The 16,090-nt window shown below is 49.9% G+C and overlaps 1 protein-coding gene across 1 annotated transcript in view; it reads right to left on the bottom strand.

The window, feature by feature from the left end:
• The window catches only part of LOC141172906 (uncharacterized), a 58,176-nt gene that overhangs the window by 37,718 nt on the left and 4,368 nt on the right, over positions 1–16,090 (bottom strand). Inside the window, exon 4 of the mRNA XM_073657525.1 lies at positions 7,966–8,123. Coding sequence (XP_073513626.1) covers positions 7,966–8,123 — 158 coding nt within the window. The remainder of the gene's footprint in view (positions 1–7,965; positions 8,124–16,090) is intronic.

The following is a 16,090-nucleotide window of genomic DNA, read 5'->3' as shown; positions in this document are numbered from 1 at the left end:
ATATCCACCAAGGGAGTCTCACCGTGGGCCAGTATACCATACAGTTCCGTACCCTCGCATCTGAGCTTGCCTGGAACAACGAGGCCCTGGTGTCCACCTTCTGGTAGGGTCTTTCCGGACGGATCAAGGACGAGCTAGCCGGTCGGGACATTCCTTCTACCCTGGACGACCTGGTGTCTCTAGCTACCCTTATTGACCTCTGTTTCTTGGAATGAGTGAAGGAGACTACCCGGGAGAGAAGATTTCCTCGTCTCGCTCCTGTATTCCAGAAACCTGCTCCCAACCAGCAATCCCCCGGGCACGCTCACCCGAACCCATGCAGATTGACCAGACCAAGATGGTCAAGTCTCGCCAAGAGTCGCGCCGAGCCGAGGGGAGCTGCTTCTACACTGTGTTAGAAATTATTATGCAAATAATATTTTCTCAGATTTTCCCAAATTACCTATATGAATTGCAGTCATTGTAATTTTCCAGTCAAATAACTATTAGAGTACAACTGAAAGGTTTTTGTACAAACTGCCTATGATACCAGTATATTTTTAAAAAAATAAAAAACTCAAACTGCACTCAAAATGCATGTTCCAAATTATTATGCACAGCAGAGTTTTCAACCTTTTCATTTTAATAAAGAACAAAAAAATGGTCATTTTTTAAATTATAAAAATTAGCAGGTTATTACAAACTGAAATAAAACAGTTTTCAACTCAAAACTTTATTCTAGGTGATGTTACATTTGCACATAGGACCCCTTGTTCAAAAGGAGCTTCTGAACTCTCTCGTCCATTGAATTTGTCAGGTTTTGGATGGTTTCTGCTTTAATTGTTTTGCATGAGGACAGAATACCCTCCCAGAGCTGTTGCTTAGATGTGAACTGCCTCCTGCCATCATAGACACTCCTTTTGATGATGCTCCAGAGGTTCTCAATGGGGTTGAGGTCAGGGGAGCATGTTTGCCACACCATAAGTTTGTCCCCTTTTATGTCCATAGCAGCCAGAGATGCAGATGTGTTATGTGCAGCATGAGACGAGGCATTATCATGCATGAAAATGATCTTGCTGCGGAATGCACGGTTCTTCTTTTTGAACCATGGAAGGAAGTGCTGTTTGAGAAACTCAACATACATTATGGAGTTCATCTTTACCCCTTCAGGGATCCTAAAAGGGCCGACAATCTCTCCCCATGACTCCAGCCCAAAACATTACTCCACCTCCTCCTTGTTAGCGCCGTAGCTGTGTTTGCATGGGGTGTCCATCAACCAGCCATCCTCCACTCCATCCATCTGGACCATCGAGATCATTTCATGCTGATAATGCCCTGTCTCATGCTGCACATAACACATCTGCATCTCTGGCTGCTATGGACATAAAAGGGGACAAACTTATGGTGTGGCACCCATGCTCCCCTGACCTCAACCCCATTGAGAACCTCTGGAGCATCATCAAAAGGAGTGTCTATGATGGCAGGAGGCAGTTCACATCTAAGCAACAGCTCTGGGAGGGTATTCTGTCCTCATGCAAAACAATTAAAGCAGAAACCATCCAAAACCTGACAAATTCAATGGACGAGAGAGTTCAGAAGCTCCTTTCGAACAAGGGGTCCTATGTGCAAATGTAACATCACCTAGAATAAAGTTTTGAGTTGAAAACTGTTTGATTTCAGTTTGTAATAACCTGCTAATGCTTATAATTTCAAAAATGACCATTTTTTTGTTCTTTATTAAAATGAAAAGGTTGAAAACTCTGCTGTGCATAATAATTTGGAACATGCATTTTGAGTGCAGTTTGAGTGTTTTATTTTTTAAAAAATATACTGTTATCATAGGCAGTTTGTACAAAAACCTTTCAATTGTACTCTAATAGTTATTTGACTGGAAAATTACAATGACTGCAATTCATATAGGTAATTTGGGAAAATCTGAGAAAATATTATTTGCATAATAATTTGGAACACAGTGTACTGTGGCAGTAAGGAGCATCTGATCCGTTCCTGTCCAGTGAAGCCCAGAAGCTCCAGTATCTAGGACCGCTCGGAGATATCGTCCTGGGCAAGAGTAAATCCTCTCCGTCCTTGATTATATCCGTTTCTTTCTCCAGTGGTGTGACCCGCTTCTTTGAGACCGCCCACCTGGATTCCGGAGCCGCTGGGAATCTCATTTCTCAGTCCCTTGTGGAGCAGTATCTGATTCCCACCAAACGTCTGGCCGAACCATTGGCAGTCACTTCAGTGGATGGGAAACTCCTTCCGGTGACCATTTTGCTCGTCACATAGCCTGTAACCCTTCAGGTGGGAATGCTGCACTCGGAGAGGATCTCCTTCCATGTGCTATCCGGACTCTCTCACTCCCTTTTGCTAGGTCTACCCTGGCTACAGAAACATGAACCTGTCCTGAATTGGCCATCTGGTGAGGTGCTCCATTGGGGGCAGGATTGCCATGAGACCTGCCTGGTTAAGGTTCGCCCGGCTCGACCTCAGTCTTCTCCGGCTAATCTACCTGGTCTGCCGGCACCCTACTGGTCCTATGCGGACGTCTTCAACAAGAAGGAAGCCGAGACACTTCCACCTCATAGGCCGTTTGATTGCCCAATCGATCTGGTACCCGGTGTTTCACCTCCCCGCGGGCGTATCTACCCCTTGTCGCTGGCTGAGACCCAGGCCATGTCTGAGTACATCGAGGAGAATCTTGCTAGGGGATTCATTCAGAAATCTACTTCCCGAGCTGGAGCAGGATTCTTCTTCGTTAAAAAGAAAGATGTCTCTCTGCGGCTGTGTATCGATTACAGGTGGCTTAACCAAATTACCATCAAGAATAAGTACCCCCTGCCTCTCATCTCGGAGCTGTTTGACCACCTTAAAGGCACGAGGGTCTTCACCAAGCTCGATCTACGTGGGGCATACAATTTGGGCCGGATCCGCCAGGGAGACGAGTGGAAGACGACATTCAACACCCGGGACGGTCACTATGAATACCGTGTCATGCCCTTTGGTCTCTGTAATGCCCCAGCTGTCTTCCAGGAGCTAGTTAACTACATTTTCCGTGACCTCTTGTATTCTTGCGTAGTGGTGTACCTGGACTATATCCTGGTCTTCTCTCTGGATCTGCCCTCACACCGGAGGAATGTTCGTCAGGTTCTGCTAAGGCTCCGGCAGAATCGTCTCTATGCAAAATTTGAGAAATGTCTCTTCGAGCAAACTTCGCTTCCATTCCTGGGATATATTATCTCCGAGACTGGTCTTCGGATGGACCCCGAGAAGGTTTCTGCCGTCTTAAAATGGCCCCGACCAGAGGGGTTGTAGGCGATTCAGCGATTCCTGGGCTTCGCAAATTATTACCGCCTCTTCATTCCTCATTTCTCCTCCCGGACCGCTCCCATCTCCGCGCTCACCCATAAGGGAGCAAATCCCAAGGAATGGACTTCCGAAGCAGAGTTCGTCTCCCTAAAACAAGCTTTTTCCTCCGCCCCTGTGCTGCACCGTCTGGATTGCAACAAGCAGTTCTTCCTGGAGGTTGATGCTTCCTCCTCCGGAGGTGCTCATGCAGAAATCCCTGTCCAGGAGAATGGTAACCTGCGGCTTCTTCTCCAAGCTCTTCTCCTCATCCGAGCGCAACTACTCCATAGGAGATCGTGAGCTGCTTGCCATCAAATTGGCGCTGGAGGAGTGGCGCTACCTGCTGGAAGGGGCTCTGCACCTGGTGATCATCTACACAGATCACAAAAACCTGGCCTATTTACAAAATGCCCAGAGACTCAATCCGCGTCAGACCCGGTAGTCTCTGTTCTTTGCTCGATTCTGCTTTTCTCTACATTACCGCCCTGCGGACAAGAACGTTAAAGCCAACGCTCTATCCCGCTCATTCCTGTCCTCCGACCAAGAGGAGGAGCCTCTGCATATCATCGACCCCTCCAGTGTAATGACTGTGGCCCCGTTTGACCTGTCTCGTCTTCCACCCGGTAAGACTTTTGTAGCTGTTTCGGATCGTAAGAAGGTTCTTCTCTGGGGTCATTCATCCAAACTAGCCGGCCATGCTGGCCAGAGGAAGACCTTCCTGCTCATCGCCCGGCATTACTCGTGGCCTTCGCTACGCAAGTGTGTTGCGGATTTCGTCTCGGCTTGTTCCTCCTGTGCCCGTAACAAAGTTCCCAGGCATCTTCCTGCTGGCCGTCTCCTGCCTCTACCCGTACCTTCCGCTCCATGGCAACACATTGCTATGGACTTTATTACGGATCTCCCTGTTTCTGCCGGTTGTACTGTCATTTGGGTGGTCGCTGACCGCTTTTCTAAAATGGTCCACTTCATCCCTCTGCCTGGTCTCCCATCCGCATCTGTGTTAGCTAAGGACGTCATCCATCACATCTTTCGTCTCCACGGCCTACCCCTCCACATTGTGTCTGATCGCGGGGTCCAGTTCACTTTGCGCTTCTGGAGAGCTACGTGTAAGCTGCTGGATGCCACCTTGGATTTCTCCTCTGCTTATCATCCTCAGTCCAATGGTCAAGTGGAACGTATCAACCAGGTCCTTACCAGCTTTTTCCGGCATTTCGTCAATGCTCACCATAACGATTGGCTTGAGCTCCTACCATGGGCCGAGTTCTCCTATAACAACCACGAGAGTGAGTCTTCTTCCAAATCCCCGTTCTTTGTGGTCTACGGTCAACACCCCCGGATTCCGTTTCCCGTCTGCCAGTTACCTGTTGTGCCCGCCTGCCTGCTTACCCGGAGCACCCCGTCTGGCTATCAGCCGAATCAGCCTGCTTGTCTACCCGGACCACCCGTCAGTCTGCCTGCCGTGCTCATCCACTGTACCGGTCAGTTCCTGCCTTCTGACCCATGGGAGTCACCTGCTCTCATACAAGGTCGGTCCCAGAGTGGCACCTGGTCCCTCTGCTCGGTTCCTCCCTGGTTCACGGAGTCGACTGAGTCGCCGTGCGACCTTGGTCGGGGAAAGTAGATACTTAGTCATGCCCCTCTGGTCCCTCCTTGCACCGCAGCACAGAGGTTCCACCACCCGGATCCGTAACACATTGTTAACCTACCTAGGTGAATATTTACAACCTACAACCTAAGATCTTCAAACCAACCAAAAACCACCAACACGGCTTCGATGACATCATCCTAATCACAGTTGCATCATCTACTTTTGGAAATGAGCTCTGTGTAAGGTATAGTTTTATGATTTCTTAGCATATTGACATTGTGACGAAACAGCTTCTAATCTTAATCAGTCAGAGATGTCTAGATTTGTTAAGCCCAGAGAAATTCACTACTGTGTTTGTGTTGGCTTGTAAATGTATGTGTATTTCTGTGGCTGGTAAAGAAGGACAAACTATTTGTGTAACTCTGAGTGTTGTCTTCTCTTGGCTCTGAAACAATGATGTTTGTATTGATGTTTATTTACAAGAGTCCCCTGCTATGCAAAATATGTAAATCAATTAAAGGCTCATACAATGAGACCTGAGCCTTGTGGAATAATACCCCCCAACCCTTGCCCTGTGGATGTGTACTTGAAAGAACAAATGAACTATTTAAGGAGCATATGCCTCTGTAGCAGGCTGATTTGAAGCAGAGAATTGAAAGAGACTTTACAAGGAGAATCAAAGAGCAGACTCTCTTCAGACCCTCAACTTGGTAGCATGGGTTTATCCAAAGAGACACAGATTTGTATTGTACATGATTCCAGCCTAAGGGTATATAGCCCTGACTGGAAAGATATGGATCTGCTCCATTGACCATCAGAGAGCTCATGGAAACATTTGGGGAGACCAGGTTGGGACGATGAAGTCACCTGGCCCCATGGATATGTTGCTTGTGGTTATCAGGTGGGACCCTCCGGTTGCCTGGAACCCATGGAGACATTCGGAGAAGCCAGATTGGGACCAGCCGGTCATCTGGCCCCATGGAAACCCTCGGAGAGGCCAGGGGGGGACCCTCAGGTCTCCTGACCTTGTTCTTCGATGGTCTGTCAGCTTCCTAAGCTTGCCGCTACCTCCTCTTGGTGAGGGCCCACCAAAAACGGGGAGCCACTGGTTGAGGTAGTTGGCCCTGGAAGTCCCAAAGTCAGGGTGACACTGTTAAATATTGTACCATCTTGGGTATATGCTGGGACTGTTCTATGTGTTTATTGTCTGCTTTATGGTTCACTAAAGTTTTGCCACACTGTTTTGCAATCACCCTGTGTTGCCTGAGTAGTATTACGTCCAGGGAAGACCCAGTGTCTTCACATTTTTCTGTAACTGTTAATAATTCGCAATAGTGTTTAGACAGGTTTTAGTTATTTGAATTATTGCAAAGTTTTTCTCCAATTAAGTATCAGAAAATTGGTTTAACAAAATATTCTGTATCTTTATATTTGCAAAAATAATAATGTTTCAAAGTACTGAAACTTTTATGCATTAGTTATATGTAGCAGGAAAACTCTTTGGTATCATAGAAACAAGAGACAGCTAAAAATTTTCATTGTCAGATTTGAATTAAGGAAGTCAAAATCATTGGGAAATGGCTCATTTCTTAACTGAACCTGACAACTTTTGAAAATATGTAGAACAGTGTATTCTGTAGAAAGAAGTAATCTGAATAAAAAAAAATGCTACATACCATGACGTATGTATAATCGATTGCATTACTTGCCATGCTGGAAGTAATACCCGTTTTGACACGTTTCAAAGCTGCGTTTTATGTTCCTGAAGGCATTGGCAAGCATATCGGGAGAATAGCAGTATTTCACATTGGATATTTTCCTTCAAATCTTCCAAAGTGCAAAACTAGTTCTGATAAACTTTTCCTTTAAGCATACCCCAAAAGGAAGACGTCTGGTGGTGTTAGATCCAGCAACTGTGATTGTCAATTACCCTGTTGCCGAAAAAGGACTCAATTTCTGCCGTGTCCCTTGCCAATGGATGGAAGTCACAAACGGAGGTTAAATGTTGCAAACGCAGTCTACCTCAATGCATCCTGGCTTGTTCGAAGCTCCATATACTGAAGTGCACTTTGCACATTGTTTCGATCAGATTGCTTCGTCGTAGTAAGAGTTGTTACAGAATATTCAGGGCCTCATTCAAGTGAATTTCCTTGTATTACACACTTTCCAGGAAGCTGCTGATGCCAATAGCTTACCAAGTTCATTGCATGAAGCCATTATTGTAGCATTATTGAAGCAGAAAAAGGATCCACTTGTACCTGATTCTTATAAGCCAATATTTTTACTACCCACAGACATCAAAATATTGGCCAAGGTGTTGGCTCTGAGGTTGAGTAAATTTATTTTTACACGAAGCCATACTGATCAATCTGGGTTAATGCTTATGAGGTCTACTGCTGTTAACATTTGTAGGTTCACTTGAATCTGTGGGCGGCTCAGCGCCTTGCAGCGCTGGGGTCCTGGGTACAAATCCCACCAAGGACAACATCTGCAAGGAGTTTGTATGTTCTCCCCGTGTTTGCCTGAGTTTCCTCCGGTTCTCCCACACTCCAAAGACATACTGATAGGGAATCTAGATTATGAGCCTCAATGGGGACAGTGATGATGATGTATGTAAAGCGCAGTGGAATACGTTAGTGCTATATAAAAATAAAGATTATTATTATAATCTTTAGCTGCCACCTGACAATTCAGAAGACAGGGTCATCGGCTTGATGAATGCCTCTAAGGCATTTAATAGAGTGGGTGTACCTCTGGTAGTGTTGGGAAGGTTCGGATTGGGGCTTAAATTGATCTCTTGGATTAAATTGCTGTACCTGTAACCAAGGGGAAGGTTGAGAATCAATGGATCTTCTCACAAAGTCTTTGGGCTGGGTCACGTGGAAGAGGTGTCTCCTGTTTCCCCTGCTCATTGTGATGGCCACAGAGCCATTGGCAGCAGATATTGAAGAGCATCCAGACAATGTTGATTTTCATTGTTAAGATGTGGAGTTAATGGTTGCCCTTTAAGTCGATGACCCATTGTTATTTTTAGCACATGCTTCCTCTACGTTATTAGTGGCAATATCCGTAATTGAAAGATTTGGATATTTGTCTGATTTGTCCATCGCCTGGTCTAAATCCGTTCTACTTCTCAGAGAGAAAATGTGTTGCTCTTTGATCGCTCCAGCTTCTGTTGCAGGTGGTTTCAGAGGTCCAATATTTCGGACTAAAGATAACGACCACAGTCATGGGTTACAAGACATCAATTATTACAAAATATAAAACAGAAGATGGAGGTTTGGTCCAGGTTCCCTCTGTCAGTAGTGGGACACACAAATCTTATTAAACTAGTATGGACGCCACAGCTGTTATATATACTACACAATTCTCCAGTGTAGATTCCACTATGGTATTTACCCCAAAATAACTCTAAGACATTTATATGGAATAAGCATCCGGCTCATAACTTAGAATCTCCAATGTGGGGAAAATATGATGGAGGTTTGTCAGTGCTGAATCTTTGGGTATTGTAATGCACACGCCCGGGCTGAGCGGCGTGTGCGTGTGATTGTAGTGATTCCACTGGACCATGCCGGAGAGTGAATGCCTGGAGGGGCGTAACTAGGTATTCACCCGATCCGACCAGGGTCGCACGACGGCATACGACGCCAGTGCACCAAGGAGGAACCGAGCAGAGGGACCAGGTGCTACTCCAGGACAGACCCCGGACACGGCTGTTGACCCACACAGGGGAATACAGGAACAGACTGGTTAGGCTGGCACAGACTGGTGGATGTAAGCAAACACGGCAGGTATGCAGATGGGTGGATACAGGCGAGTATGCAGGCAGGGAGGTACTGGCCGAAAGGACGGGCTGGAGCACAGAAAGGTTAAGACCCAGTACAGACTGGGTCACAGAACCGCAGATGCGGTAGACAACCACAGCAGAGAGGGAACACCCGAAGCGGTGGGCAAGAACAGAGCAGGACGGGGCTGCAGGAGCAGCGAGCACAAGCAGGGCAGGACAGGACAGGACTGCCGGAGCAGTGGGCAGAAGCAGGGCAGGACAGGACTGCCGGAGCAGCGGGCAGAAGCAGGGCAGGACAGGACTGCCGGAGCAGCGGGCAGAAGCAGGGCAGGACAGGACTGCCGGAGCAGCGGGCAGAAGCAGGGCAGGACAGGACTGCCGGAGCAGCGGGCAGAAGCAGGGCAGGACAGGACTGCCGGAGCAGCGGGCAGAAGCAGGGCAGGACAGGACAGGACTGCCGGAGCAGCGGGCAGAAGCAGGGCAGGACAGGACTGCCGGAGCAGCGGGCAGAAGCAGGGCAGGACTGCCGGAGCAGCGGGCAGAAGCAGGGCAGGACAGGACTGCCGGAGCAGTGAGCAAAAGGGTCAGAGCGGAGCAAGGCTGCTGGAGCAGTGAGCAAAAGGGTCAGAGCGGAGCAAGGCTGCGGAGCAGTGAGCAAGGAGTCAGAGCAGGCTAGAACCGCCGGAGCGGTAAGCAAAGGAGTCAGAGCAGACTAGAACCGCCGGAGCGGTGAGCAAAGGAGTCAGAGCAGACTAGAACCGCCGGAGCGGTGAGCAAAGGAGTCAGAGCAGGCTAGAACCGCCGGAGCAGTAAGCAAAGGAGTCAGAGCAGGCTAGAACCGCCGGAGCGGTGAGCAAAGGAGTCAGAGCAGGCTAGAACCGCCGGAGCGGTGAGCAAAGGAGTCAGAGCAGGCTAGAACCGCCGGAGCGGTGAGCAAAGGAGTCAGAGCAGGCTAGAACCGCCGGAGCGGTGAGCAAAGGAGTCAGAGCAGGCAAGGCTGAGTAGGGGGGACAGGGCTCTGTTCACACGGAACAGACAGGAAGGGAAAGGCAGAGCCAGACACCCACAGGGTACTTGCAGAGAAGTAGCGAGTGGACCACAAACTCACAAACGGAAGTACAGAGACAACAAGCAGGAGTTAGGTACGAGTTCAGACTCTGCAGAAAAAGGAAGGGAACGGACATAGAGGCAAAACAGGTAAAGGATAGGAGAGAGTTCAGACTGGAACTGAGTGTACGGAGGAGACCGACACTGCAGCGGAATACAGGAGCGGGTCTGGGAATACGGCCCCCAGAGAGGCAGGACGAACAGGCAAGGAGCGTGTTCAGACAGGACAGACAAGATACAGGAGCGGGTCTAGGTAATCGGCCCCTAGAAGGCGGGAGGAACAGGCTAGGAGCGTGTTCAGACAGGTCAGACAAGATACAGGAACGGGTCTAGGTAATCGGCCCCTAGAAGGCAGGAGGAACAGGCTAGGAGCGTGTTCAGACAGGCCTGGAAATACAGCCTCCAGGATAGGCAGACAAGAGACCACAGAACGGGACCTGGCACCTTCAGAGTGCAAGCACACACTGAATGAAACACTATGCTCAGGCAGGAATAGATGGGAGCAGCTGAGCTATATACCAGGTGACAGACAGCAATAGGCTGAGGACGCACAAGGGGTGTGACCCACAGCAGGTACAAAAAGCAGGAAGTGATCGGGCGCCGCCCTTAAGCAGCAGAAACAGACACAAACAGACAGCATGGAGGGAAGCCAGAGAGACATTCTGGACTGGAGATCAAGTGCGCGCTCTTGCACAGTGGGAGATGGACCACCATGCAAGGACGCCGCCAGGTATGTTACAGTACCCCCCCCCTTACGCCCCCTCTTCTTCAGGCCTGCCAGAATCTTCCGCAGGGAATTCGAGGACCAGTCGTTCACTTCAAGGAGATAACTTCCACTGTCCACAGGAAAAACTGATCTCATCTGGTTAGCTAGGATGCTACCTCCTATCCAGCCATCCTCCGCAACAGACGAAACGGGTGGAGTACCAGGAACAGCACACAAGGAAGTCTCTCTCCACATATTTTCAGGTGGCACCCCAGAGGGTACAGGAGACAACTGGAAGTCCTTCACCGGGTTGGAGGGGGACAGAGACTTAAGGGTAATCTCTGCTTCGAGGTACATCTTGTCAAGCTCACAGGAAGAAATAGACGGGTTATCAGGTACATAATGAGGAAAAGTCACTGTCTCTTTGTTATCTGGTGGTACCCCGGAGGATTCAGGAAACAACTGGAGATCCCCCGCCGGGTCAGAAGTGTGCAGAGGCTCAGAGAAAACATCTGCTTCAGAGTACACTAGGTCGGACTCACTGGACGAAGCAGGCGAGGTATCGGGTACCGAGTATAGGAAAGTCTCTGTCCATTCACCACCAGGTGGCACCCCGAAGGGTTCTGGAGACAACTGGCGGTCCTCCGCCTGGTCGGAGGGGTGTTGAGACTCGGGAGTAACCTCTGCTTCGGAGTACACTAGGTTGGACTCACTGGACGAAGCGAGCGAGGTATCAGGTACAGAGTATAGGAGAGTCTCTGTCCTTTCGCTACCAGGTAGCACCCCGAAGGGTTCTGGAGACAACTGGAGGTCCTCCGCCTGGTCGGAGGGGTGTAGAGACTTGGGGGTAACTACCACTTTGGGGTACCCATTGTCAGGCTCACAGGACGAAGCGGACAAAGTATCGAGTACCGAGTGTAGAGAAGTCTCTCTCCATTTGTCATCGAGTGGTATCCCGGAGGATTCAGGAGGCAACAGGGGGTCCTCCGCCAGGTAGTAGAGGTGCACAGACTCAGAGGTAACCACAGCTTTGGAGCATCCTTGGACATGCACACCGGTTAAAGTGGGTGAAGCATCTGATGCCGGGTGCAGGAAGTTCTCCTGTGTGGAGTCTGGATGGGCAGAAGTCTCTTCGGGCAGGAGAACTGGTGCACTACCCACGCACATTACCCGTTGGGGCTTCTCCAGGATACAGGGAGATGAAGCTTCAGTAGGGACTTCAAGGTTGGGGTCAGGAGGTCTCAGGGAGGACAGACCCTGGCGTGACGGCTTGCCTCTACGTCTAGCACGTCTGGACTGCCTCTTGAGGTTGGGAGAAGTATTCCGGAAAGCGTAGTCACCCTGTGAGGATTCTGGGTGGGCAGTAGTCTCATTGGGCTGGAGGACTATTGCGCTACCCACACACATTACCCATCGGGGCTGCTCCGGGATATTGGGAGGTGAAGCTTCAGCAGGAGCCTCCGGGTTAGGATCATCAAAGACCATTAGAAAGGCCACCAGGAAGGCCATTAGGTCCAGGAGGATCGGATCCTGTGTTTCATATAGGGGGTTGATCCATTCCAAGGCATCACCCGCCAGGTAAGACATAATGAATGCCACCTTAACCCGATCGGTGGGAAAACATAGAGGGTAGAACTTGAAGTGTAGCATGCATTGCTCCACAAATGCACGACTTTGTCTTGGATCCCCATAATAACGTAGCGGATCCGCAGGAACGAGAGCAGATAGATCCATCTGGACGGGTGCGTAATTCGCCTGGAACTCAGCTAAAGGGAAAAAAAAATTATTTATTTATTTTAATGCATGTATTCGCTGGAAAACTTCTCAGAGAGCGAAGGCCGTGGGGCTCAACGGGAACCATGGCCTGAGCATGCTGTAATGCACACGCCCGGGCTGAGCGGCGTGTGCGTGTGATTGTAGTGATTCCACTGGACCGTGCCGGAGAGTGAATGCCTGGAGGGGCGTAACTAGGTATTCACCCGATCCGACCAGGGTCGCACGACGGCATACGACGCCAGTGCACCAAGGAGGAACCGAGCAGAGGGACCAGGTGCTACTCCAGGACAGACCCCGGACACGGCTGTTGACCCACACAGGGGAATACAGGAACAGACTGGTTAGGCTGGCACAGACTGGTGGATGTAAGCAAACACGGCAGGTATGCAGATGGGTGGATACAGGCGAGTATGCAGGCAGGGAGGTACTGGCCGAAAGGACGGGCTGGAGCACAGAAAGGTTAAGACCCAGTACAGACTGGGTCACAGAACCGCAGATGCGGTAGACAACCACAGCAGAGAGGGAACACCCGAAGCGGTGGGCAAGAACAGAGCAGGACGGGGCTGCAGGAGCAGCGAGCACAAGCAGGGCAGGACAGGACAGGACTGCCGGAGCAGTGGGCAGAAGCAGGGCAGGACAGGACTGCCGGAGCAGCGGGCAGAAGCAGGGCAGGACAGGACTGCCGGAGCAGCGGGCAGAAGCAGGGCAGGACAGGACTGCCGGAGCAGCGGGCAGAAGCAGGGCAGGACAGGACTGCCGGAGCAGCGGGCAGAAGCAGGGCAGGAGAGGACTGCCGGAGCAGCGGGCAGAAGCAGGGCAGGACAGGACAGGACTGCCGGAGCAGCGGGCAGAAGCAGGGCAGGACAGGACTGCCGGAGCAGCGGGCAGAAGCAGGGCAGGACTGCCGGAGCAGCGGGCAGAAGCAGGGCAGGACAGGACTGCCGGAGCAGTGAGCAAAAGGGTCAGAGCGGAGCAAGGCTGCTGGAGCAGTGAGCAAAAGGGTCAGAGCGGAGCAAGGCTGCGGAGCAGTGAGCAAGGAGTCAGAGCAGGCTAGAACCGCCGGAGCGGTAAGCAAAGGAGTCAGAGCAGACTAGAACCGCCGGAGCGGTGAGCAAAGGAGTCAGAGCAGACTAGAACCGCCGGAGCGGTGAGCAAAGGAGTCAGAGCAGACTAGAACCGCCGGAGCGGTAAGCAAAGGAGTCAGAGCAGACTAGAACCGCCGGAGCGGTAAGCAAAGGAGTCAGAGCAGGCTAGAACCGCCGGAGCGGTGAGCAAAGGAGTCAGAGCAGGCTAGAACCGCCGGAGCGGTGAGCAAAGGAGTCAGAGCAGGCTAGAACCGCCGGAGCGGTGAGCAAAGGAGTCAGAGCAGGCTAGAACCGCCGGAGCGGTGAGCAAAGGAGTCAGAGCAGGCAAGGCTGAGTAGGGGGGACAGGGCTCTGTTCACACGGAACAGACAGGAAGGGAAAGGCAGAGCCAGACACCCACAGGGTACTTGCAGAGAAGTAGCGAGTGGACCACAAACTCACAAACGGAAGTACAGAGACAACAAGCAGGAGTTAGGTACGAGTTCAGACTCTGCAGAAAAAGGAAGGGAACGGACATAGAGGCAAAACAGGTAAAGGATAGGAGAGAGTTCAGACTGGAACTGAGTGTACGGAGGAGACCGACACTGCAGCGGAATACAGGAGCGGGTCTGGGAATACGGCCCCCAGAGAGGCAGGACGAACAGGCAAGGAGCGTGTTCAGACAGGACAGACAAGATACAGGAGCGGGTCTAGGTAATCGGCCCCTAGAAGGCGGGAGGAACAGGCTAGGAGCGTGTTCAGACAGGTCAGACAAGATACAGGAACGGGGCTAGGTAATCGGCCCCTAGAAGGCAGGAGGAACAGGCTAGGAGCGTGTTCAGACAGGCCTGGAAATACAGCCTCCAGGATAGGCAGACAAGAGACCACAGAACGGGACCTGGCACCTTCAGAGTGCAAGCACACACTGAATGAAACACTATGCTCAGGCAGGAATAGATGGGAGCAGCTGAGCTATATACCAGGTGACAGACAGCAATAGGCTGAGGACGCACAAGGGGTGTGACCCACAGCAGGTACAAAAAGCAGGAAGTGATCGGGCGCCGCCCTTAAGCAGCAGAAACAGACACAAACAGACAGCATGGAGGGAAGCCAGAGAGACATTCTGGACTGGAGATCAAGTGCGCGCTCTTGCACAGTGGGAGATGGACCACCATGCAAGGACGCCGCCAGGTATGTTACAGGTATATTTTTTGGCATTACAGTTGGGAGGAGGACGGAAAGCTCAGTACTTACAGCTCCAATAACAATCTAGTCTCAATGAAGTTTTAGAGGCCTATAAATTTAGAATAAAGCTATATCAAATGCTCACCCTTACCTTGATCCATAGGGTTTAGTGAAAAGTTGAAACTTTTAGGGTATGTGGAGGATCTCGAAACTGAGGAGCAGGGAAAGTCTGTCTGCAGTGGAAGAATGGTTTACATGGTAATGAAGTTGTTAGCACAATATTGGATAGAGGCGAAGGGTACGACTGTACAAGAATTTATTTCTAAGATAAACTGGCTTATAACTCTGGAGAAGGCAGTGTATACTAAATGAGGTGTCATTGCAAAATTTGCGTGTGATATTAATACATCTGGAATGGCTTCTGTATAGTTAATCAGTTTCCATCTAGGTTTCTTGTAGCTTATTATCAGGGAGAGGTGAAACGTTAATAGAACAAGTTGATTTCTCAGTTGAGGTTTGGCAGATGGAAGGCAGTGCTTAATATCTAAAAAATTATGTAATGTCAAAATAGTAGAGATGAGCGAATCACTTTGCGCAACCCTGGTCCACGGTCCAAGTCCATGCTCTCTGGCCATAGACAGGAGCAGTGTGAATTTCTTGAGCTTCCAGGTTCCCAGCCACAGCATTTGACTAACTGATCTAGAACCATCTGTGCGGCATGGTGCAAAGCTGATGATGCGCCAGCCCAGCAAAGAATAAGCTGAGCCTTAGATCCCAGAGGGTAAAGAAATTCTCGCAGCTCCTGTCATCGGCTAGAGATCACTGACCTGATCCATGGACCAGGGTTGAGCGAAGCGATCTGCTCATTTCTACTAAATAGATACAATTTCCAAATAACAATATATATCCCAAGGACAAGAGATTACTTTTTAAAAGTTTCGTTGCTGACTTAATGTATTGTATTGTAGAAAATCTAACTGTTGCTAAGTAATTTCCCCCTTAGATACAAATCAACCAGTTAACCAAATTCAGCTGTCACATGTTGACATGCCTAGCCATGATTACTATCAGACCAATTGAATCAAAACATAACTCAAGCAGAAGATTTCTAGCAATGTGAAGCAGAGTGGAAGATCTCAAAAAAGCTGGATATGATGCAATACAGATTCTAAAGTCATTGAAATCTAGCCATCTGGAAAGGATTACAAAGCAACTGTTATGCTTCAGGGATTCTAGTGAATTAAAGTGAGAGTGAGATGGAAAAAAAATTTGGAACCATGTTGAATTTTCCAACCACTCGTTACTCACCTTCCCAGGGTCTAGCGCTAAGTCTTTACCCCTGCTCCTGGTGTCTGGTATTGGCTGCGGTGCTGACTCCATGTCGACAGCGCGGTGGCCAATCAGAGAACTCAACAACTCTGAATGGGGCAGGCTCAGTTTACATGGGTAGAGTCACTAAGCACTCTGATTGGTTGCCACACTTTTGCCGTGACGTCAATGCCGCATCCAATACTGGACACCTAAAGCAGCGCCAGAGACTCAGTGTT

The sequence above is a fragment of the Phyllobates terribilis genome, unplaced genomic scaffold (genome assembly GCF_046119375.1).
Source record: "Phyllobates terribilis strain yellow unplaced genomic scaffold, ASM4611937v1 Scaffold_12__6_contigs__length_324123572, whole genome shotgun sequence".
Classification (NCBI taxonomy): Eukaryota; Metazoa; Chordata; class Amphibia; order Anura; family Dendrobatidae; genus Phyllobates; species Phyllobates terribilis.
This window is presented reverse-complemented; position numbering and strand designations above follow the sequence as displayed.